General features: G+C 38.1%; 2 protein-coding genes across 10 annotated transcripts in view; one reads left to right on the forward strand and one right to left on the reverse strand.

The window, feature by feature from the left end:
- Positions 1-1,117, reverse strand: part of FAM186A (family with sequence similarity 186 member A) — a 61,389-nt gene extending 60,272 nt beyond the window's left edge. The window contains exon 1 of the mRNA XM_023756364.1: positions 956-1,117. Coding sequence (XP_023612132.1) covers positions 956-1,117 — 162 coding nt within the window. The remainder of the gene's footprint in view (positions 1-955) is intronic.
- A 3,899-nt stretch (positions 1,118-5,016) lies between these two features.
- LARP4 (La ribonucleoprotein domain family member 4) overlaps positions 5,017-26,131 on the forward strand; it is a 69,141-nt gene continuing 48,026 nt past the window's right edge. For 3 of the 9 annotated variants that reach the window (XM_006091554.3, XM_014458236.2, XM_023756354.1), the window contains exons 1-3: positions 5,064-5,219; positions 24,752-24,899; positions 25,513-25,665. In XM_006091554.3, coding sequence (XP_006091616.2) covers positions 5,202-5,219; positions 24,752-24,899; positions 25,513-25,665 — 319 coding nt within the window. In that variant the 5' untranslated portion in view covers positions 5,064-5,201. Of the gene's footprint in view, positions 5,220-5,582; positions 5,656-6,106; positions 6,268-15,756; positions 15,806-24,751; positions 24,900-25,512; positions 25,666-26,131 lie in introns of those variants that run through there. The other 6 variants (XM_014458237.2, XM_014458240.2, XM_023756355.1 and 3 more) reach the window with 6 other exon arrangements.

The raw sequence follows: 26,131 nt of genomic DNA on the forward strand, positions 1-26,131 counted from the left end.
AAATGGTCGTCACACCCTCACGGCCATCACGCCCTAACCTGCTCAGACACTCAACATGGGGAGAGGAGGGAATGGGGACCAGCCAGGCTATGGCCCGGGAGAGGGACAAGCCGGCACGGCCTCCGGTCCTGGGCGCCAGCGCCTGTGGCCCGGGCAAAGCTGCCCGCCCACGGTCCCCCTGCAGCTGCAGCTGGCCCTGGTGAAGCCGGCCTAGGTCCTGGGTGCCTGCAGCCATCCAGAGGGAGGGAAGCCTGGGTCCCAGGTGCCTGAAACCCGCCAGAGGAGGGAATCGTGGGCCCCGGGTGCGGGATGAGGCAGAGGCAGTTAGGGGTGATCAGGCCAGCAGGGGAACAGTTAGGGGTGATCAGGCACACAGGCAGAGGGGTTAGGGGTGATCAGGCAGGCAGGCAGGTGAGCGGTAGGAGCCAGCAGTCCCGGATTGCGAGAGGCAGTTGGACATCCCTCAAGGGGTTGTGGATTGGAGAGGGTGCAGGCCCGGCTGAGAGACCCCCCCTGCCCCATGCATGAATTTCATGCACCGGGCCTCTAGTATATGTAGAAAATCCCAAAGAATGTACAAAGAAAATCTATGAGGATGAATCACTGCTAATAAGCTATTTGATAAGTCAGTCAGGAACAAATGAAAACTATTGACTAAAATTAGATATCAAAATTAGCTGTAGATTTTAATTTCTCTGATTCTCATTCATTCATTAGCACATGTGATTTATTTCTTAGAAAGCTTGATTAATTCTGAGATGAAAATGAAACAGACTAAATATAAAATTGGAGCTTGTTTATCCACAGCCAGGTGAAATTGTCATTTGAAATCAAAATGACCTTAAACAGTCAAATTTCATGCGAATAAAATGAGTTATAAAAAAACATAGCTGGTCATGAAAAGTTAAAGAAAAAGTAAGTTACAACCTATACAATTCTCATGAACTATACCTACCTCTCTGGCTCGAAGGAGCTGTGCTTGCTCAATCTTAGACATGACGTCCTGCACTGAGGCAGGGGTCTCAAGTCTAGAGGCCTCAGGGTCCGCTTTGGGTTGGATGGTGTAATCCACAGCTTTCTTTTCTGAATCAGACTCACTGTGTGTCTCATTTTTCATTTTGGTAAAGTCAAGTGATTTTCTTTTATTTCTTCTTCTTCTTTATTTCCTCCTCAGAATATAGGCAAATGGTAATAAACGTGTCCCCAAGGAAGCTAAAAGAAGTCTTTCCTGCTCTCAGAGATTGTGGTTTACCTCGCCACTAATTTGTTGCTAACCATGGTGTTCTGGTCCTCATGATGTCATAATAGACCTGTTGTGACATTATCATTGACTCAAACATTCTAAGAGTGCTTACTATATGCAGAGAACCAGGCATTCTATATGCTGTGTTGGTGGAAGGGTGCAGGGCGGAGGGTGGAAAGAACAGACAACAGGAATGATAAAAGAAATAGAAATATAGCCCTGCTTAAATTAGCTTAAAATCTAGGTGTTAGAATTCAAGATCCAGTGTATGAAATGTAACTCCTGGTTCTTCTCTCTTCTTGAATTTTTGCTTAAGAATATTTAAGCCTGTAATGGAGTAATTGTGTTACAACTTCCTCAGCTGCCCCTCAACTTTTCCTAGACATGTAATAACTTAGAAGATATTCTTTGAATGATGACTATACTCTTTGCACTGCCTAGTTACCTGTCTTTTTCAAGGAACCTGACTGAAGAAGGCTTTGAAGTTCCATAGTTGGCTCCAGAAATGGAAGGGTACTAGAGGTTACTTTCTAACTGAAAGAGGAGTACTTTGGGTAGCTTCTTTGATTGCAGAGGATGTGAAAGGATGTAAGAGGCTAGAGAAATTAAAGGACAGTGGTTTTGTTGGCTGTATAGCTTTCTTATTTTTTAATTCAAAAAATATGAAAAAGTACAGAAAGTAAATATAATAATCATGTGTCTGTCACCTAGAATGAACAAATATTAACATTTTGTCATATCTGCTTCAGATCTTTTTTATTATTGATTTGAGAGAGGAATGGAGAGGGTGAGAGAGATAGAAACATCAATGAGAGAGAATCATTGATTGGCCGCCTCCTGTATGCCCCCTACTGGGGATCGAGCCCGAAACCCGGGCACGTGTCCTTGACCGCAATCAAACCTGGGACCCTTCAGCCCGCAGGCCAATGCTCTATCCAATGAGCCAAACCAGCTAGGGCTGCTTCAAATCTTTTTAAAAGAAAGCATTAGATATAAGTTGAAGTCCCTTTGGTATTCTCCCCAGACTCCTTCCTTCCCCTCTGTCCCTTTTTAGAGGCAATGACTGTCATGAATTAGATATATTTATGTCTAGTCTATGTTTATGTAGTTTACCACCAGTGTATATATTAATAAACTATATAATATTGTTTCATAGGTTTTACATTTTATACAAGTTGTGGATGTATTACTTAATTTCTCTATAAGAACTTCCAATTGAGTCCTTACTGTAACCTTATTGTAAATTTAGTCCTACATTGAGTCCTTGTTGTAAACTTGTGAAGTTAAACAACTGATATGTTGCAGGCTTTCAGAAAAAGGGAAGCAGAGGATCATAAAGCAGTTGTCTTTTAAAAATATCAATATACAGAGAGCAAATTAGATATTTTTTCTTCTCTTTAAGATCCTGTTGTCTAAGTTACTTCCTGTTTTCTCAAGTCACTTTGTAAACTTTCTATTATAGTACTTATCTCATTAAAGTGTAGCTATCATTTGTCTCTACCATTAGTGCAAACTCAAAACCAGATGCTGTACTTCATTTTCTTCTTCTAACATTTGATGTATTCTTTCTCATTTTCTCTACAGATACTGTCTAAATTTGGATATCTATTATAATTTCAGATTTCTCTCCTTACAGAAACTTTTCTAAGCCCCAGAACATTTTCTTTTTTTTTAATTAAAAAAATTTTTTTATTGATTTCAGAGAGGAAGGGAGGATAGAAGCATCAATGATGTGAGAGAGAATCATTAATTGGCTGCCTCCTGCAAGCCCCCTACTGGGAATCAAGCCTATAACCTGGGCATTTGCCCTTGACCAGAATCGAACCTGGAGCCCTTCAGTCAACAGGCCAACGCTCTATCCACTGAGCCAAATCGGCTAGGGCCAGAATACTTTCTTTTATTGTTAGACTGCCCATCCTGCCCCTACTCATAAATTATTTACTCCCTCCTTTTCTGTAAATCACAATTAAGTATATTTATTCAAGGAAGTTCATGATGTTTTCTGAAAGGACCACGATTAAAGAAAATTATTTATTTTTATAAATGTGAGGTTTGTGAAAATATCCATCATTATCCAGCATTTGTCATTATCAATTAATTTGTTTAAGTACTTTGTTGAAAATATTACATTGTGAGATCCTTAAATTGTCTTTATTGCTCTTGATTTCTTTACATTGCTTACTCCAATAGGCATTCACAAAGCAGCCAGCATGCTTATCAACTAAACTAATTTAGCATTATTGTGCTCTCATATTTTTTATGCAGCATGGAATTCATCAGCAACTGGAAATGAAGATTTTTTAAAGCAAATTTAAAACTCTCCTTCCCTTTCAATTGGAGAAGCATTTTTTGAGACACTACTATGTGACTACCATTATCCTAGACTTTGAAGAATATAATAGGGTACCTGTAAAGAAACAGAAAAAAGAAAATAACAAGATAGAATATAATATTCAAGTGCTAACAAGGGACATGAAGAAGAGATCTGTGGGGAGTACAGTCTTTGGGAAAACCTTATGGAGAGAGAAGGTTGATTGATAAATGAAGGCTTTCCAGAGAGGGAAGACACTTTGAGCCATGGCTTTGGAGGTGAGTGCTGAGCTTGTATTTCAGGGGGAAAAGTGAGGAGATTGGTTTAATTGATATGAAATAATGTTGCATTTACTGATGATCAGATTAGGAAGAGTATGAGACACAAATATCAACAATTTGATGGGGGAATTGATTTACTATCTAATTGAAAAAGTAAAGAAATTCATTTGAGGTAAAGGGAGATTACATGGGCTCAGAATGGTCTTGAAAGCAAGTCACAGCAGTTTAGTGAAAATGAAACCTTCAGTTTATATAATAGAATGGAAAAAATCAAGACATGATTATTTCAAAAGTGAGTGCCTGAACCAGGATATAGAAGTGGGACTGATGAGGGAGGTATAATAAGGAATTTGGACCATCTAACAGAAAAGTGAGAATTTTTGTTGTTTTGGCTGCTCTGCCTGTGGAGTAGCCTTGTCTGTCTGTCTCACTGCTTCACTAATAAACTTATTTCACTTTACACTCTAAAAAATTTTTTTTATATTCCATTTGAATTGATGGCAGAACATCAAGAGGAAGCTATCCAGATTAAGTATTAGAAAGTAGCATGATATTAAGCGGAGATGTGGGTATCTGATTAAAAAACAAACAAACTAACAAGGGCAAAGTTCCTTAAAGGTGTGTCTAAATGAAACCCGCCCTCTTAGGAGGATTAACTGTAAAATGCGGATAATAGCATTTACTGCATGTAATGGTTTTAAGATTACCGTAAAATACTTAGAATAGTGCCAAGCACACAGTAAGCGTTTAATACAGCTGCTGCTATTAATATGTTTACTATTACTGTGGTTTTTTTTCCTTCTCTACTTTTTTTCTGTGAGCCACCACCTTTTCGGCAGGGTTGGGCATTCTTTCGGAACACTTGGCACACACACTAAAAAAAAAAAAAAAGGAAAGAAAGAAAGAGAACATTTCGCACAAGCTCGGCTTTTTATGAGATGTAGATTTTGAGCTATGAAAACTGCGAAACTGTGGCCGCTTTGCAATGGTTGAAATGCAGTAAGACCCTTACACACCCCCGTCGCACAGAATGGTGCCTTCCCGGACCGCTTCCCTCCCCCCCCCCCGACCGACGGTAGTACATCCCAGGCTGCCGCTGGAAAGGAAAAGGTGGTGCCAAAGTGGAATGCGCCGAGGATTGTCTTTGCTCCCGGAAGCAATTGTTCTTTAGCACAGGAAACAGTTGATGTTTCTCGGGAGGTGGGACTGGGCGGGTCAGAACTCAGCGGCTGACGGCGGGGGAGGAGCCGGGTCCGCTGCCGGGTGGTTGGGCCGGGCGAGTGTCCTTATCCCAGCGTTCGGGGCTCGGGCCTGTAAGCCTTTTGGAGTAGCAGCGGCGAGAACGATTGGGTCGAACCGGGAAGGCATGTTGCTCTTCGTGGAGGTGAGTGGACCGGGCTATCTTGTCCTGCCCCGAAGGGAGCGGGAGCGTGGAGGCGCGGGCCGGTCCCACCGCCATGTGACTTTCCAGGCCGTCCACGCCGCGGAGCCGGCAGATAGGCTGACACAGCACCCGGGCTGCGCAGGCCCGCGGCCCCCCTGGCGCGCGCTCGCCCCTTAGGACGCGACGGGCGGGGAGGGCCGACGCGGGGGGACAGGGAAGCGGGGGACGCGAGCCTGGTCTGGTGGGGCGTGAGGCTCGGAGGAAGGAGAAGGTGTCCCATATGGAGCCCCTGGCGGAGGCCCACAGGCGCGGGGGGCGGAGCCTGCGGGGAAGGGCGATCAGGTGGGCGCGTTCCGGGGGTGGGAGCGGGGTGCGCGGGGCCCGCTGGGAGAGGCGAGCAACATGTGGGGCGGCGGAGCGAGGAAGGTGAAATTCGGTATGTGTGTTGGGGAAGAAAGTTGCCAGCTCCTTTCTGCAACCCCCACCCAGTTTTGTTGGGTCCCCGTGTCTTGGTCTCTGGAACGTTCTGTGGGTGGAAAGTGAGTTGCTGCGAACCGAGGAGAAGCCAGTAGGCTTCGGAAGGTTTGAAAGGCACCGCTTTGACCTTTTGTAAAAGTTACTCAAGCGGCGGCTCCGGGATGAGGACGTGGTTTGTTTGTTTTTTTGAACGGCTACAAGCCCTTTGCAAAGAAAATTCCAAGCATGAGAGAAACCTAAGTCCGGGGAAAGCCAATTTTTGTATTGTTACTTAACGATATAGACGCTTTTTTAAACTTGTAATTGGAACGTCGGCTGTTGGCCTGTTGTAATTTTAGGTAAGAGATAGCTGCCTTACACAAATATTCGAGGCTTAATTTCTCTTCTTTCTGTCTTTCTCTTGTGTGCAGTGAGCATCAGCTGACTGCCTGGCTAAAGCTTTGAGTAGATTCCTGATCATACTGTTCTTGCATTGTGAAAACGTCAAACCAGCAAAGCTGCAACTTCGCAACTTGGCACTTGTTAACTATGCCCATAAAAGAATCTTTTCAATGAGGGAAGGAATTTACAGGTTGTATAATTGATCGGCCAGTCTTTCCGGGGGAAGGGAGGGATCTTACTCTGTAAATATTCCGGGTAAAGAAAATGACATGCGCTCACTTTTTAATAATCTATTCAGTGTCTCTGATCAATGTGAGAGCTTTAAATTGGGTTTTAAATTGACACAGTTACTTTAGAGTATGTCCAACGTTGATAATAAACATTCATTAGGATATTCCAGGCGAGTCATGAAAAGTTTTAAAATTAATTGAAGCCATTCTGTTGACCGATTTTTATACTCGTTTTTCATTGGGCAGAAAAAGAAATCAGATTATGATTTTAAACAATGCCAGTTTGTGTTAGGAATGTTATGCCATTTAAATGGTGCAGATTTCAGTGTGTATGTGTTTTGCCAGGCAAAAGAAGGACTGTGAAGTTTTATTTATATCAACATAATTCCAAAATAAACTTTTGAGTTCCAAGTTGATTTCTTTGGCTTTGTTAAAATGTGAAGTATAATAATAGCTCCATTTATTGAGTGTTGAAGCTAGATCCTTTCGTTTCTAAAACAACAAAGCAGTATTTTACAGATGAGAGGTGGAGAGGTTAAGTAATTTAGTAAAAGTAAAGTAGTGGGATTGAGATTTAGATACAAGTCATTCTAATGACAAATCATGGCTCTTGATAAACTGTTTACATAAAATTGTTTCCATTAATCATTCATTTTCTTTGCGAATCAGTATATGATTTTAAATTTTTCTCCTATGAGTTTTATTGAAAATTAATGTCACTACATATTTGGGGCTGAATATATGATGTTAAAATCAGTGAAAAAACTAAAAAACAACACTGGTCATTTAGCATTTTGTTAACTAATATTTGATCCTTGTAACTTCATGTTATAGGAATTATTCTAAATAAGTGAACCCAAGCTCAGAAGTTTGATGTCTAAGGTCATTCAGGTGTGAATAATGTGGGGACTAAAGTCTGAAGTCTGACTTCTACAACATAAAGCTCTGGCTTCAGAACTTATTTTTGTACTTTCCCCTAAGCCAAAAGTTCTTAATCTGGGTCCCTAGATAGAATTGAGGAAGTCCATGAACTTGGTTAAGGAAAAAAAAATTGCTTATTTTCACTAGCTTCTAATTGAAATCTAAAAATGAAAATTCTTGAAATTTTAATGGATGAAACGAGAAATATTTTCATATCGTATTACAGTTTTAACATAATCTTGTCATTGTTTATGCTCATTACTCTTTATTATATATAATCTTGTTATTTAATGTATCAGTGAAGCACATTTATTACTAAATTTGAAATTTAAAAATACTTTGATAAATATAATTGGTTTATTTTGTGATCCTTAGTATTTTATATACTTAAGAACTTAATTCTGAGAAGAGGTCCATGGCACAGGAGAGTTTAAGAACCACTTTACTATAAAACCAAGTTGCATGTGGATCATCTTTGGACTTCTCTAATCTGGGATCTATGAGTCCTCTACAGTTGTGTTCAAAATCTTTTACTGAGTGCATTTTTCTGGAGAGACTCCAGTTTACTAATTTATAACTGGAATCAGTGGGATATATAAAAATAATGATAATAGTATAATAATAGTGGTGTGCACATGTATTGTAATTACTGTGTGTCAGGCCTGTTAAGTGTTTTTGCATGTATGGGTATATATATGTACATACATATATATGTACATATATATACACACATATATTTATATATACACAACTATTCAAGCCTACTTTTGACGTAGTGGCGTTATCTCCATTTTAGAGATAAACTAAGGCACAGAGAATTTAAGAAACTTGCCTAAGATTGCACAGCCAGTGAATGTTTAAGCTGCAATTAGGATTCTAAATTACTTAAAAATCTTAATTAAAGATTTTTATGGTTCAGTAGGCAGACAAGGAATCTTATTTAAAAAATACTTAGATGTCACTTTTTTTTACTTGGTCTTGCAGGCAAATGGCTATATAGACTTCAGTAGTTTATTATTTTTTTCTCACCTCTGTTTTGAAAGGAGACACACAGTGGCTCTCTGGAAAGAGGTAAAAATATTTGGATAATTCACAAAATTGTCAAACATGTCCCAACATAAATTCTTAAAACAAATTCTGTAAGTTTGAAACAGCTCCCTTCTTTTGGCTACTAGAGAGTTATTTAAACTTTTGAGCACCAAGGAGACAGTTTGCAAATTTTTCATGTTTTTTATGCTTGCTAACATTTTATTCATTTTTCACATCATTCCTCCCTCCTAACTCTCCCCCCCCTCCCTACCCCGTTAATATTTTCAGCTAGTTATGTCTGCTCTAATTGTTTGGCAGTATTTTGTTTTGTTTTGTTTTGTTTTTAATAGGATTTCTGTCTCTATTTGAGGTTTTCTCTGAAAATGAAGACCTAGAACCACTTTAGATAGCAATGAATTTTATGTACCCTAAGATGCTTTAATCACTCTCACATAACTTTTAAAAATTATTTTTAATTATGGTAAAATACACGTAACAAAATATATCATCTTCACTATTTTAGTGTATAGTTCAGTGGTATTAAGTACATTTACATTGTTGTGCAACTGTCACCATCATCCATCTCCGGGACTCTTCATCTTGCAAAACTGAAACTCTGTACACATTAATCAACTCCCATTCTCCCCTTCCCCCAGATCTTACATAATTTTAAAAATAATTTATCTGACTTCCAAAGTTTTCTGCTTTTTCAGGTGATAACATTTTGCACTTTAGGTTAGCCTTAGTGTCTGAAAATAGTGGGATATTTGCCTGAATAATTTTTCATTAATTTTATATTACAGTAATCATAGGTAGTGTGCCTGTGCACAGTACTCCGTTTTTCTCCATTAGCTTAAATAATTATTTATAGAAAGTTATTAGATACCACTGGCTAGAAATGATTTTTTAATTATTTGAGAGAGAGAGAAACAGTGATTTGTTATTCCACTTATTTATGCATTCATTGGTTGATTCTTTTTTTAAAATATATTTTATTGATTTTTTACAGAGAGGAAGGGAGAGGGATAGAGAGTTAGAAACATCGATGAGAGAGAAACATTGATCAGTTGCCTCCTGCACACCCCCTACTGGGGATGTGCCCACAACCAAGGTACATGCCCTTGATCAGAATTGAACCTGGGACCCTTCAATCTACAGGCCAACACTCTATCCCATTGGTTGATTCTTATATGTACCCAGACCAGGGATGGAACCCCCAAATGTGGGTATATCAGGACAGTGTTCTAACCAACGGAGCTACCCAGCCAGGGCCAGAAATCGTTTATTTATTTATTTTATTTTTAATTTTTTAAAAATATATTTTATTGATTTTTTACAGACAGGAAGGGAGAGGGATAGAGAGAGTCAGAAACATTGATCAGCCGCCTCCTGCACACTCCCTACTGGGTATGTGCCTGCAACCAAGGTACATGCTCTTGACCGGAATCGAACCTGGGACCCTTGAGTCCCCAGGCCGACGCTCTCTCCACTGAGCCAAACCGGTTAGGGCAGAAATCGTTTTTTTAAAAAGTGACTTAGAAAAGAAGAAAATAACTATATGAATTGTGAAGTGATTGCCAAGAAGAATTATAAGTAAGTGAATAGCTGAGTGATTTTTTGAACAATTTGATTTTGGAATATTTATTGCAACTTGATTCTGAATTTAAAAATGAATAAAAATATTTTTAGACATAATGGACTGAAAATAAAGTAAAAATTATTTTTGAAGTGTGAAAAGTGGAATAAAAGGCTCAGGTGAACATAAAAGTATCTCATGGTGCTTCAAAGTATACAGTATGTGAAAAAGTAGAAATATTGGTGTTCAGCTACTGTTTATCAGTTTTCATTTGTTCAGACTATATGCCAGTTTCATATTATTCCCAGTTAATGGAAATGATCCTTAATACTAGACATGTACATTTCAAATCTGTGATTTTGGTCTTCTACCTAGGAGCTTAAAAAAAGATTTGAGCCCTGGCCGGTTTGGCTCAGTGGATAGAGCGTAGCCCCATGGATTGAAGGGTCCTGGGTTCGATTTCGGTCAGGGGCGCCTACCTTGGTTACAGGTTCCCTGGCCCTGGTTGGGGTGTGTGCAGGAGGCAACCAATCAGATGTGTCTTTCACACATCAATGTTTCTCTCTGTCTCTCCCTCTCCCTTCCACTCTCTCTAAAAATCAATGGGAAAATATCCTTTGGGTGAGGATTAACAAAAAAATAAAAATAAAACAATTGACTTAAAAAGATTTTGAGCCCAGCTGGTGTGGTTCAGTGGTGAGCATTGACCTATGGACCAGGAGGTCATGGTTCCATTCCTGGTCAGGGCACATGCCTGTGTTGAGGGCTACATTACCCAGTAGGGAGTGTGCCGGAGGCAGCCCATCCATGATTCTCATCATTGATGTTTCTATCTTTCTCTCCCTCTACCTTCCTTTCTGAAATAAATAAAAATATGTATATATATAAAAAGATGTTGATCCTGTAGTTAGAAATGGCGTCTGAATCTTGTTTTGCCGACGAATGGAAAGTAGAGGAAGTTGAGAAATGAATCCAGCTGTCAATTTGAAGTCATAAAAAAGATTCTAACCTCCTTGAATATCCTTAAATGAAAATGAAAAATGAGTGTTGATAGCATTTTAATTTATCTTTCCTATATCCTGTGTTTTGCTTAAGTTTTGTTTGCTTTAAAGTTTAATTTTTGAGGGAGGTTTTCAGTCTTCTAGAAAACATTGTAAATTTTTGTATTAATGCATTGTAATTTTCTGTAAGGGTTTTGGAATCCTTGCATGACCTGAGGCAAGTGAGGACTTTTGAGCCTCAAGTTCCCACTTATAATTTGAGATAAATGATTTCTTCTGGCAGAGCTGGTTTGTGTTTCTGGTGTCTATGGTGTTTATATATTAGGTAAGCCTTGTAATACGCTATAATTAGGTAATGCTTGACAGACAATACCATTTAACCATTACAGTAACTATTGTGATGTAAATTGTCCAGTATGTTAGTAATTGCCTTTCAAAACCACTGAAATTTGTTCTTTAAATATTTCTGGTAAATTTGTCAAAACTACATGATAGCAGCTCTGGTAATTACAATAATTACTGTGAGATAGCACTGATTTAAGAGATGTAACTTTTTGAGTTCTAATTTCAGCCTTGTTACTAATTTGTTCTGATTTGGGTAAACCAAACAGGGTAATTACCTTATTAAAATTTTTTATAGTTTGAGTATAGTTTTAATTGGACAAATAAAACTTTAAAAATAAGAATGAAGCTCTGGCCATGTAGTAACTCAGTTGGTTAGAGTGTTGTCCTGATACGACGAAGTTACAGGTTTGATCCCGTGTCAGGGAAGCAATCAATGAATGCATAAATAGGTGGAACAACAACTCAGTGTTTCTTTTTCTCTCCCCCCCTCTCTCTAAAAATCAATTAAAAAAAAATAAAGCAGTGAAGATTTTAGTATGTTAAAAATACAGATTCAGCCAAGCCGGCTTGGCTGAGTGGATAGCGCGCCAGCTTGCAGATTGAAGGGTCCCAGGTTCGATTTTGGCCAAAGGCACATGCCTGGGTTTCGGGCTTGATCCCCAGTGGGGGGGCGTGCAGGAGGCAGCCAATCAATGATTCTCTCTCATCTTTGATGTTTCTATCTCTCTCTCCTTCTCCCTTCCTCTCTGAAATCAATAAAGAAATATATTTTTTAAAAAAAATACAGATTCATTTACATGTAAGATTTAAAGGGATACAAATGATAAAATGCAAATAGGCATTTCATATTTGCTCTATTGAAAAAAAATACTTTTTCTAATGTATAAGCATTAAGTAAATGCAAGAAAAAGAAACTTGAATATCACATACTCATATTTCCTCTCTTGTCTGTTGCTTTGTTAGACCATTTGAACCAATCTTTGGTTCAAAAACTATCTCTGTATTTATAAATTACTGGCTCTAAACCAAAGACAAGAGGAGTACTTTAGATGAATATTACTAGGGGTAGGGTATGAACTGTAGGCATGAAGCCAAATTCCAGAGATGAGTTAAATTTGGTTTGGTTTATATGTTACTGAGAAAAGCATTTTCTGTGTCAGGACAGAAAAGTCAAGAGTAATCAGAATTTGTGTAGCATGTAGTTTGCTAGCATTCCATACCATTAGATACCACAAACTGCAAAATAGGTAGAGGAGACCATACTTCCCGTTTCATCCTGGACAGTACACCTGTGTTCTGGAACAGATGTCTCACCCCGTTTCATTCTAAAAAATATCCTAGTTTTTTTGTTTGGTTTGGTTTGGTTTTTTGAAGAGAGAGGGAAAGACAGAAACATCGATGTGAGAGAAACACATCGATTGGTTGCCTCCTGCACACGCCCCAACCAGGGCCCAGGCCAGGCCCCTTGACCAGAATCAAACCCATGACCCTTTGATCCACAGGCGGACACTCTATCCACTGAGCCAAACCGGCTAGGGCTAAAAAATATCCTAGCTTTTATGATAATTTTTTCAGAGGAAATCAAAGATTCGCTGAATGTGTGTTTATTGGCACTTTTCCCCTTATCAACAGAGTAACATAGTTGGTACTAAAATATTTGTTGTTGAATTGGCTGTGAGAATGTAAATTTATAGAATTTACAAAATTTGCAGTTGAGCAAGGTAAGAGAAATAGGATTATTCTAGTCTTTTGAGTTGGGGGAAGGAAAAAAATAGGAGAGCAATGGTTGAGTAATAATGATAAGGTACATTTATATACAAGGTTGCGTAAAAGAGTGGTTAAGACCGTGGACTCTGGGGCCAGGCTGCCTGCTCAGGCAGAGCCACTTTCTAATTGTATGACCTTGAGCAAGTTTTTTTTAACTTCTGTTTCTCAGTTTTCTTATCTATAAGTTGAGAATAATAGTAATATATGAGGATAATATTAAAAATCCATCTTATAGGGTTGTTAAGAGGTTGACAGTTAATATAAAGCCCTTAGAATAGAATCTGGTACATAAAAACCATATGTGAGCTGCTGCTTTCATATATACTTATGAAAGATAACTTTCATCTCAGTTTTGTGGTCGTTTTCATTTAAAAGTAACAAATGGTTTGTTGACTTGACTATAAACACTGGAAGTTAAAAGGCACCCTTTTCTGAAAAGATTATTTTGATATTTAATACTGACATTTGAGGATTGTTGTTTTTTTTTAAGTTCATTTGTATAGTTAGCCATTGGCTTTATCAGATAACAATTTGAAGTAAATGGCTCAGTTCTTTGAGGACTGTTTACTTAAATGCTAAATATCTACTAATAGTTTTAATCTTTAGTAAGGGAGTTCATAAATCTCATGTAGAACTTTCTAGAAGTCTCTAGTTTTGATTATATTTTCATTTCAATCCATGACCCCTAAATTAAGCCACTAATCTAGAGAGGCCTCAGTTTTATTTTGGTTTTTAAACAATTGTCAGATGCCATCTGACTGAAGTAGTGGGACTTTGGTGATGTCTTTTCCTCAGATACTAGAGGAACAGCACCAATATCTTTATTGATGAATAAACTTAAGATTTTCTTCCATGGTGGAAAGTAAGTGAATTTTGACTCTTGACAACTTGGAGAGCTTGAGGAAAATGACCTGGGCTGGTCCAGTTACCTTGTTATTACAAGTGTGAGCTCTAGATTAGCAGAAAACTTCTTTACCCAGGGGCTTTTTAGAATATAAACTCTCTGACCATGTAACACCTGGTATTGACTCTGAATCTGCATTTTATCAAGAGCCATAGTTGATTCTTTTGCACAGTCAAGTTTGAGAAACACTCATAGTATATATTTATCCATTGATTCATTCTACAAATTTTATTATTGGCCTGTGTGCTAGTCACTGTTCAAGGTACTAGAGAGCAAGTAAATCATAAACAAGGTCACTGCCATTGTGGAGCTTGCAGATAAAATAATTCAGATTAGGATAAATGCATTGTGATAGAGGGTAAAATTTATTGCATAAACTACCGTGGATATGTATTTTTGTAACTGAAAATTAGCTATTCCTTGGCTAAAAAATAATTGCAGTCACCCTGGCCAGTGTCGCTCGGTTGGGTGTCGTCCTGTGTGGCAAAAGGTTGCTGGTTTGATTCCCAGTCAGGGCACATGCCAGGGTCGTGGGCTAGATCCTCGGTAGGGGGTGTGTGTGCAGGAGATAGCCGATGGATGTGTTGCTCTCACATTGATGTTTCTCTCCCTCTCCCCTCCCCTTTTCCCCCTTCTCCACTCTCTCCCCTCTTCTTCCCCCTCTACCCCTCTCTCTTCCATCCCCTCTCCCTCCCCTCCCTCTGCCCCTCCCTCCTTCCCTCTTCTTTCTTCTCTAAAAAATAAATGAAAATGTATTAAAAAATTATTGCAGAGGCCCGGCTTGGGTGGCTCAGTGTTTGAGCGTGGACCCATGAGCTACGAGATCACCGGGTTGATTCCTGGTTGGGACATATGCCCAGGTTGTGGGCTCAACCCCCAGTAGGGGGTGTGCAGCAGACAGCCAATCTAAGTTTCTCTCTCATCAGTGTTTCTGTCTATCCCTCTCCCTCCCCCTCTCTCTAAAATCAATAAAAACATATTTTTAAAAAATGATTGCAGAGCTGAAGTGACTTCTGCCCTAGGGACCCTAGTTCTTTCTGGTGGCTATTTTCTATAGATAGCCATGTCTTCTGGATTATTAGCCACTCTAGGGAGAACTGGGGCCAGGGACCATTTGGATTGGTGAGAAGATTTATAATATTCCTTAGTCCAGCGGTTCTCAACCTGTGGGTCGCAACCCCTTTGGGGGTTGAACGACCCTTTCACAGGGGTCGCCTAAGACCATCGGAAAACACATATAATTACATATTTTTGTGATTAATCACTATGCTTTAATTATGTTCAATTTGTAACAATGAAAATACATCCTGCATATCAGATATTTACATTACAATTGATAACTAGCAAAATTACAGTTATGAAGTAGCAACGAAAATAATTTTATGGTTGAGGGTCACCACAACATGAGGAACTGTATTAAAGGGTCACGGCATTAGGAAGGTTGAGAACCACTGCTTTAGTCTGTAACTAGTTGTCTTAAAGTTTTCTCTGAGGCAACTGTAGTGTAGCAGCAGCAGAATCTCCAGACTGCCAAGGTTCAAATCCTGGTTGTCTTAATAGCTATGCAACTTTTTCTTATCTGCAAAATGTGGATGATAATGGTATTTAACTGAAGTTGTTGTGAAGATGGATTAAGTGTTCCATAAATGTAAGTTATTATTCTGTCAGAATGGGTAAAAAAAATCCCACTTTAATTTTCACTTTTACTTGCCATAAAATGCCCCTAAGCATCTTCTTTTGGGATCTTGAAGTTTTTTGCTGGATAAAGTAGGTGTTTATTTTGTTTAGGTACATACAATTTAGTGTTCCTCTCAATATTGGAGATGTAAAAAATAAACTTGGAAGATTGATCCACCATGAGCAAATAAGTTTAATCAATTTATATACTTTTGTTTCTGTTTCTCAGCATTTGTAGTGTTAAGTGGCATGGGATATCTGTTTCTGATAATAAATAGGTAAGTAAAACCAAAGAGATGGCTTCTCCATATTTATGGTGACTTTTTCCTAATTCTTGGTTCTTTTACCTTAAAACTGCTGTCTGGAAAGTATTATTAACATATTTTTATTTCAGAGAGGAAGGGAGAGGGAGAGAGAGATAGAAACATCAAATATGAGAATCATTGATTGGATGCCTCCTGCACGCTCCCCCGCTGGGGATCGAGCCTGCAACCCAGGCATGTGCCCTGTCTGGGAATCGAACTTTGACCTCCTGGTTCATAGGTCAACATTCAACCACTGAGCCACGCTGGCCAGGCTGGAAGGTATTATTTTGCCAAGAATTTGATGTTTCCCCTTTTCCCTTTCTTTATATCTCTTCCCCAGCTAGGAATTGGCATAAAATGTTTCAATAGTGAGCATTTCTGTTGGTTAGTTGGTGATGACATATATTGCTTAGAAATAGAGGTGGTGATGAATCTGTTAATTTTAAGGACTGACAATTTGAATATTTTTGTGGTGATTTGAGAGTATCTGCTTATATGCTATGTGTATGTTGGCAGGTAGTTTCCACAGGCACTTGGACAATTTACATCCTTTATTAGATTTTTTTTATACATAACTGTAGCCTCAAGGACTTTACTTCTAGGTCTGTAGAAGAGATAAGGATTTTGATGTGGTTTTTCATTCATCTTTAGTCAAAAGATGAATCAAACCTAGTTATCTAGAGTTTAAATGAGAAAATAAGCCTTCCAGTTAAACTGACTTGTCAGATTCATTATGTTATTTTAAAGACTTGGTTATAGAAAAACAACTTTTTTAAAAAATATATTTTTTATTTCAGATAGGAAGGGAGAGAGAAATAGAAACATCAGTGATGAGAGAGAATCATTGATTGGCTACCTTCTGCACATCCCCCAGGGGGAATCGAGCCCACAACCTGGGCATGTGCCCTGAAGGGGAATCTAATCATCTGTCACCCCCTGGTTCATAGGTCAGTGCTGAACCACTGAGCCATGCCAGCTGGGCAGAAAAACACCAACTTTTTTTGATGGACATTTTTAGTTTTCAGTTTTTCCTTATGTTGAGTAATTTTATAAAGAACACTCTTGTGTATAAAGCCCTTAAGCTAAAATTCACTGCATTAGATTAAAGAGTGGACATTTTTTAAGTTTTTTATATCAGTATTGGCAAATTGCTTTCCAAAAGTGTTGACTGTTTTTACTATTGCCCAATTTATTGTATTTTTGTCCACACCAGGCATTCTTATATTTACAAATTCACTGTATAGGTTAAAATGAAATAATTGATTTACTTTGTGTTTTTTTTAATATTTGCTTTTTAAAATTTTTCTAACTGATTTCATAGAGGAAGGGAGAGGGAGAAAGAGAGAGAAATATCAATGATGAGAGGGAATCATTGACCAGCTGCCTCTTGCATGCCCCGTACTGGGGATCCAGCAACCCCACCATGTGCCCTTGACTGGAATTAGACCTGGGACCCTTCAGTCTACATGCCGAAGCTCTATCTACTGAGCCAAACCAGCTAGGGCATTTTGTGTTTCTTCAATGACCAGTGTGATTGAATATTTATCCGGGTGTATTAGTTTTTTGGGTTCTGTTCTGTTGTGAATTGTCATTTTGCTTGTTTGTGCTCTTCTTAGCAATTGGTAAGTTCTTTAAGCTTCTTTGAAGACAATAGTTCTTTATGTCACTTGGCAGGAACGATTTTACATCATTCTGGTTTTAAGGCTCTGGGATATTCTGTTGATGTGTCTTTTATTTGTATCTTAAATGTTTCATTATATATTTTCTGATTGTAAAAGTAAGAGATGTTAATTTTAGGAATAAACAAAAGCACAAAAATGAAAATAAAAACACTGCTGCTCAGACGTAACTATTGAAAACACTAATTTTTAGTCACTCTCAATCTTTTCTATGCTTGTGCATTATTTCACAAAATTAAATCACTTTTATAAAATAGCAATTTGCTTTACACCCCCCCCTAAGTTTCTGTGAACATTTCATTGTCTTTACAATAATAAAAACTATTTTGAAATAACTATAAATTCTCAAGACGTTGCCCCAAAAATATACAGGTGTCCTATGCACATTTTGCCTGCTTTCTCCCAGTAGTAACACCTTGAATAACTATAATATGATGTAAAAACTGGCAAATTGACATTGATGCAGTCTACAGAACTTACTCAGGTTTTACCAGTTTTATATACAGTCTGGTTTTAAGGCTTTGGAATATTCTGTAAATGGCTGTGCTACAGTTATTGAACAACTCCTCTGTAGTTGGTATCTTAGTCAATTTAGACTATAATAGAATCACACTCTAGGTAGTTTATAAACAAAATAAATTTATTTCAGGGAAGTCCGGGATCATAGTGCCAGCAGATTAGGTGTTTGGTGAGGGCTTTCTGGTTCATAGCTGGTGAGTGCCTTTTCTCTGTGCCAGGGAAGCCCTGTGTGTTTCTTTTAGAAGAGCACCTCCCAAAGGCCCCATGTCTCAATACCATCACATTGGGCATTAGGATTTTAACATATGAATGGGGGGTATGCAAACATTCAGATGATAGCAGTTGGATGTTTCTAATTTTTCAGTATTATAAAGTTAATGTGTTGGGCATTTTTGTAATTATATGCTTTTGCACATCTCTTCTGAGCAGAATTTCTGACAAGTAGAATTTCTAGATCAAAAATGTATATTTTTAAGGCCCCCCCCCCAATACTTTTATTGATTTTTTTAGAGAGAGGAAGGAAGAGGGAGAGAGAAACATCGGTGTGGGAGTGGAATGTCAATCGTCTGCCTCCTACACAACCCTCACTGGCAATTGAGCCTGCAACCCGCCTGCAACCTGGCCTGTGCCCCAGGAATCGAACCAGGGATTTGAACCAGCAATGTTTTAGTGCACGGGACGATGCCCAATCAACTGACTCACACCAGCCAGAGCTATTTTTAAGGCTTTCAGTAAACATTGCCAGCTTTTAGAAAAGTTATGTGGATTACAGTAGTGAACTGTTTTGTGTGTGTGTGTGTGTGTGTGTGTGTGTGTGTGTGTGTCAAAATGACAAAGTAGTTTAACAGTAAAAATGATACTTTGTAATTAACTATCCCTTCTTGTCTTTTTATACATTTTCCCTGTTTGGTAAATTATCTTTGTTCCTATTGTTAATACATTTGAGCACTTTTCATATTAGTGTACTAGTATATAGGCCTATGTTTTTTCTTTAATTTTTATAATATGTGTTATAAAATATACTAAATTTTATTGAACTGTTTGCCTGTAGATGGACTTTGGGTTGTTTTCAGTCTTCTACTTATGGGATCAGTGCTGCAATAACACATCCTTGTATACGTTTCTTTGTGTACATTGGCTTTTAGAAAAGTGTATACTACTAACTAGGCTGGTGAAAAAATAAATATGCCCAGGAGTACTGCTTGTTTATGTGCCATACACTACACACTTTAATTATTCTTGGCACCAGTATCAAGGGACACATCAGATTTGTAGATAGTATGCTGCTGAAAATCATCTAGTTAATTATTTTGATTAATTATTAAATGCTTAAAAAAATCTCATCAATAAAAGGTAAGTTTTTGGTCATAATCCCCCAGTATTTGGGTATTTATAAATTAAGTGTATATTTTGTATGTTAAATGTTAGTTTTAATCTCTTATAGTGTACATTTGTCACATTTGCAGCCTCCCAAATTTGAGAAGCTTTCTAAATTTGCAGAAATACCCATATTATGTACATACTTTTCAAAACTCAGAAATTTCCAGATTCTCATGTGTATAGGTGGATGCAAGCGTGTTACCTCAGAGCCACTGGTCAGACACACCCACAGATGCCTTGTATTTGAAAATACACAATATAAGGAAATGGAGGTTCTATTCACAACTTTCATTTTGCAGTCAGGAATGGAGTAGAGCTAGTCAGCTTAAAATGTAGTTAATAGTTTCAAGATTAAGTTGGTGCTAGCCATAGTGAAGATTGTTTGTAATGGATTTGGACTTTGCATTTAGTGCTTGGTAGTGGCAGGGATAGCGATTTCCCCTTTAAACTGCTTCTGCAAGGTTATTTTGGGTGATATTATCTTTGCATCTGCTTTTTTCAGCCCTCTAGTGACATAGCAATAGTGACTCTACCATTTAATAAATTACCTTTCTCTTTAAATGAGCCAGAATGTATTCTGCACACTGACAACTAAAAATCCTTGATAAGCCCTAGCCGGTTTGCTCAGTGCTTAGAGCGTTGGCCTGCAGACTGAAGGGTTGTGGGTTCAATTCTGGTCAAAGGCACGGATCTGGTACCTCGGTTCCAGGCTTGATCCCCAGCCCTGGTTGGGGCGTGTGTGGGAGGCAACCAGTGCATGTGTATCTCTCACATCAATGTTTCTTTCTCTGTCTCTCCCTCTCCCTTCCATTCTCTCTAAAAAATCAAAGGAAAAAATATCCTCAGGTGAGGATTAACCAAAAAACAAACAAACAAAAAATCCTTGATAAGATACTTTTGGTACAGTGCACATTGTTTGCATGTCTATATAGTGACAAATATAAAGCTAACTTGCCTCTAAAATTACGCCATAGAGGTTTTTAAATACCTGGTACCTGTCCTGGCAGGGCACCCTGGTTGTAATAAGAAAAGTAGTTGGTTTCCTTCCTGAGCTAATTATGATATGAGGTAATTGTGAATTAACATCTCTAAGCTAAAATTTTGTTATGATTATTCAAATGGTGCTTCTTCAAAAATGCTTTTCCTCCCCTGCAAGGTTTGACACCTTATTATTGATCTTGATGTTACTGTAAAGCTTTTAGCAGCCCTGAAACCAAAAGCCATAAACCATTTTGACATAAGACTTCCATTTTAACTCAGGCCACATTAAAAAAAAAAAGGAAGAGTGGTGTCAACTCTGGTCTAGCATGTTGGGAAGGTAATTATAGATGCTTAACATTCCTTTTTTGCACACATGCCTCTATTATTTTACTCAATAGACAGCTGGGGGTCTACTCTCACTTGGTTTGTGTTAACAGCTAAAATAGAAAAGGAAGACCAAGTGTCTGCCTTACTTGAGCCCACTGCCTGGTTGCAAAGAACACCTGTTTAAGTAATCTATTATAGTGGTAACAAAATAGAGGTTATATACAAATAACAAGAGGAAAAGAGGAAGTAGTGAGCAAAACAAATGAAGTTAAGTCTCCAAGGTGTGTCGGGACTATACTAGTAAGTTTTGGTAGACTAGAGATTATGTTTTTTTTAAGTGAGGAAACTGAGGTCAATAAGTTCATAATTCCTGGGTGGCAAAACAAAGTTAATTTTTTTCTGTAATGCCATAGTTGTTTCTCAATTAGTGGAATTACACTTCAGTCTAGCTTTATTAAGGTGATATTGGTACTTTTTAAATAATTATTATGAATTGGATATTCTGGAAAACAACTGAAAATGTTGGTTAATTATCACAGTACTGTTAATGTTAGAGCTGTGTTTTTTTGTTTTTAGTTAGAGTTGTGTTTTGAATTTAAGTGTGCTTCTGGAGTCTCAACCATTATATGTTTACATAATGATTATTAACTACCTTGAAATAACAATTCCTATTCTATTTTACTAAAGCAACATACTACTATGTAACAATTCCATAAGTTTCGCTGAGAACTGTAGTCTTTGTTTGCCATTTTCTTGGGTAGGGACATAACTGGTATTTTCAGAATTAAGGAAAGTGAGGGAGGAGGAGGGTATGCCAGAACATAGATTGTCTTCTACTAAAGTGCTTAATAACAAGTTAACTGCTCTTTACATGGCAGGGAAGCTAGGCTCTCACAAATTCCTCATAGTTGTTTTCTGCATCAGTCAGAAATTAAGCTGTACCTAAATTCCCATATCATATTCAGTCAGCTCAGTTCCAAAGGTAAGGTGATGGGGAGAGTGCTGCTGTGGTGAAGGCAGAAAGGGGTTGTTGTTGTAGAGAATTTTAAAGCAATACATTGACTAAAAGGCATATGCTTATAATTATCCTATACCTGGCAATTCTAAATAGTGTCAGTGATAAAATACTGCCATTACAACCACCACGTAGGCCCAGCCCTTGCTCCCAACATATGAATGAACCTTGACATGGTTAAGAACATTGTGTCTGAGTGTTCTTCTTTTTCCCAAATTGAGTTTCAGTTGATAAGCAATCAAAAAATATATGGCAAGCTATACAGTATAATTAAACAATGCTTCATTGGTTCCTACATATAAGTCATGTTAGTCATAATAGTTGCATAGTATGGAAACTTAAGTAAAAAATCGGTTTATTGCCCTAGCCCAGTGGTCGGCAAACTCATTAGTCAACAGAGCCAAATATCAACAGTACAATGATTGAAATTTCTTTTGACAGCCAAATTTTTTAAACTTAAACTATATAGGTAGGTATACATTGTTATTAACTTAATTAGGGTACTCTTAAGCTGGCCTTTGCTAAAAACGTCCTCAATCTGAGGGGTCGACCTCAGCAAACGTACCCCCATTTCTTCTAACGCCACTTCTTCAAAATAGACTCGCCCTGGCTGAAAACCGACTTCTGGGCATGGGCCACGAAGTTTCAATCGCACTGTACGTGCGCGCCCGCACGTGGTATTTTGTGGGAGAGCCACACTCAAGGGGCCAAAGAGCCGCATGTGGCTCGCGAGCTGCGGTTTGCCAACCACTGCCCTAGCTGGTTTGGCTCAGTGGATAGAGTGTTGGCTTGCAGATGGAAGGGTCTCAGGTCCGATTCCAGTCAAGGGCACATGCCTGGGTTGTAGGCTTGATCCCCACTCCTGGTCTGGGGCTCTGGTCAGGGGCCCTGGTTGGGGTGTGTGTGCGATGTAACCAATCAATGTCTCTCTCACATCTATGTTTCTCTCTCTCTGTCTCTCCCTGCCTCCCTTCCACTCTCTCTAAAACTAAATGGGAAAATATCCTCCAGAGAGGATTAACAACAACAACAAAATCTGTTTATTGTCTTAGCTGGTTTAGCTCAGTGGATAGAGTGTCGGCCCACAGACTGAAGGGGCTCGGGTTTGATTCTAGTCAAGGGCACCTACTTCGGTTGCAGGCTCTTTCCCTGGCTCTGGTTGGGATGGGTGTGGGAGGCAACCAATTGATGTGTCTCTCTGACATCCATGTTTCTCTTTCTGTCTCTCCCCCTCCCTTTCTCCTAAAAATCAATGAAAAAATATCTTCCAGTGAGGATTAACAAACAACAACAACCTTATTAAATTAAAAGATTACTGGGGAATTTCATGGGACATAGTTGTAGGAAGTACAGTTAGGCCTCCCAGAAGCTGAGTCTTCTCAGCAACTCTGGGGGCTCTGAAGTTCCGCCTACCCAGAGTCCTGCTTTGGTTGCCCATTTTTCAGTGTTGGTGATACCTTAAAGGCTGGATTGTTTTTTTTAGCCCCATGATGCAGTGTTAGTTGTAATAACTCCCTCAATGTAGACAGAATTTATAACAACTTCCTGATACTTGGCTCAGTGTGTACCAGTTATTTTTCATGAAAGCTGAATCCCAAGTATATGCAGGTCATAAGCTTGAAAGCACCTTGCCCTTTAAATCCACTTTCTGGTGCCTGCCATCCAGGGGAGGGGCCTATAACTGAGAAGACAGTTAAAAAAGTAACCTTTTGGCCCGACCTGCATGGCTCAGCAGTTGAGAATCGACCTATGAACCATTCCCGGTCAGGGCACATGCCCAGGTTGCAGGCCCGATCCCCAGTTGAGCGGCATGTAGGAGGCAGATGATTGAAGTTTCTCTCTCATCGATATTTCTATTTCTCCCTTACTCTGAAATCAATAAAAACAATATTTTTAAGAAGTAACTTTTTGGAGAGATAGTACTTTTTGAAAGTCATTAATGTATTTGAGAAGGAACAAGCCCCGTTTGGTGGAATGAGGTGAGAAAAGTGTATTTGTGCATCCTGCTTTCTTCTCTCTCCATCTTTTGAATACTCTTCTTTCCCACCCTCTATACCAGCCGTGGGCAAACTACGGCCTGCGGGCCAGATTCGGCCCATTTGAAATGAATAAAACTAAAAAAAAAAAAAAAAAGACCGTACCCTTTTATGCAATGATGTTTACTTTGAATTTATATTAGTTCACACAAACACTCCATCCATGCTTTTGTTCTGGCCCTCCGGTCCAGTTTAAGAACCCATTGTGGCCCTCGAGTCAAAAAGTTTGCCCACCCCTGCTCTATACTGTGATCCATTTCTACTTTTCACCTCTGTGTGTGTCTGGTTACATGAGGTATGCGAAAGATTACTTTAGATGGTAATTTTACGTAATTATGTTGTGGACTTTAAGCAGTAGCTAGAAAGTGGGGGGCAGAGGGGGGAGAAATTAAGGGACATCTGTAATACTCTAAACAATTTTTAAAAAAGAATATATACGTTCAGGACAAATTTGGAAAAGCACATTCTAATGTAAGGCAGATTGCTGTTTTTGACTTGGGAGTAAATTAATTTCCAGCAGTAGAATCAGACTCAAAGGTCTGTATCAGTTTGGATGGCAGTAAAAATTGTATACTCTATAAAATCGCTCTAGATAACTAAAAAATTTTCTCTAGATACAAAACACATGCTAATGTCAAAGATATGTGAATAGTTTGAATAAACTTTATGACATTTGCAAGCAGATTGGGGGTAAAGCAGTATTACTATATTAATAGTATTTTATAGAGATTTTTTTGTACAGGTAGTTAAATTTTATATAGGTACATTTCAAGTTCATCCACTCAAAAGGATTTATATTGTCAAATTAAGCCAAAAACTTAAGAGATACTACTTATTTAATATTTATTTATTTATTTATTTATTAAATTACTTAATATTGGGGTTTTCTTCACATTTAAGTAATGGAAAAGTCTTTTACCTAAATCCGTATTTTTAATGCACTGACTTTTAAAGTTTACAAATAGATCCTTTGATTATTTAGCAGGTAACATCTAAAGGAACTGGTTTAAATCCTAATGCCAAAGTGTGGCAAGAAATTCCTCATGGAAATACTGATGTCACGCCAGTAACTCATGGAACTGAAAGCTCTTGGCATGAAACAGCAGCAACATCAGGGTCTCATCCTGAGGGTGAGTCCTAAATATTTTGTCAGAATAAAACACATTTTGGTTAAACATATCCCCGAACCAATTTAGAAAACTTTAGGGTACATCCTTTGATTATTTGATTAAATATGTTTATAAATGTTTAACGTGTAGTTTGTATACAATTCTCATATCTAGTATGAATAGTCACCAATTTCAAACAGAAGCTTGAAATCTTTGGGTCTAGCCTTTAAGCCCATTTATAAAATGGTATTTATAAATTAGTGTTGATCTACCACTTATTTGACCTTGGACAAATGACTTAATTTTCCCATGCTTGTTTCCTTAATCTATAGATTAAACAACAATAATAAAAATAGTAATAATAATTACTTTTGGCAGAATTAAGTGAGTAAAAGTGCATTAAGTAGTCTGATACATAGATAGTGCTATATAAGTTTAAGCTATTAACCATTTTAGCTTATTCATAATTGTCAAAACTTAACTCCCTTAGAAAGAGAACTGTTACGTAAAATCATATGGACATTTTACCAACTGGTAGATTCCTTGAAATCTTGTTATAGAAGACATAGGGCCGAGAGTTCCTAAAGATAGGATTTGAAGAATTTCTATTTTCAGTATGTTTTCTTTCATACAGGTAATACAGAGCTTTCAGATGATATGTGTAAGGAATATGAAGTAATGTATTCATCTTGTGAAACCACAAGAAATTCTACAGGCATTGAAGAATCAACTAATGGAATGATTTTGGGGCCAGAAGATCTGAGTTACCAAATATATGACATTTCCGGTAAGCTTTAGGTTTTTATTGATCAAAGGAGAATTCAATATGCTAGTCTTCTTCCACCCTCCCCCCAAGTCTCTTTATCATTGGTCTAATTAAACTGTGTATTCATTAGTTTATTTTCTTATTGGGAAAAAAGTTTATGTTAATGAAATGCTGTTAGGTGATATCAATAAATACTGTTTTAAAATGGCCAAACGTGAAGATTGTAATTAAAAAATATTAATTTTAAATTTCCTATTAAAAGAAAGTGTGAAATTCAAGATGAAAGGGGAAAAATATTCAAAATAGTTGAAAGAAACCTAAATTACAATTTTTCATAGGGTCCAACTTTGTTGGGATTAGTGCAAGTTCTATCAATTTTCCTATCACTTTTTTCCCCCCTCTAAATATTTATGGGTGAAATATGACCCTGGGACTTCATTGTTCTGTGACCCATCACTTTTGTCAGTGTGAAATGCATTTATAAATG

This window comes from Myotis lucifugus, unplaced genomic scaffold (genome assembly GCF_000147115.1).
Source record: "Myotis lucifugus unplaced genomic scaffold, Myoluc2.0 scaffold_91, whole genome shotgun sequence".
Classification (NCBI taxonomy): Eukaryota; Metazoa; Chordata; class Mammalia; order Chiroptera; family Vespertilionidae; genus Myotis; species Myotis lucifugus.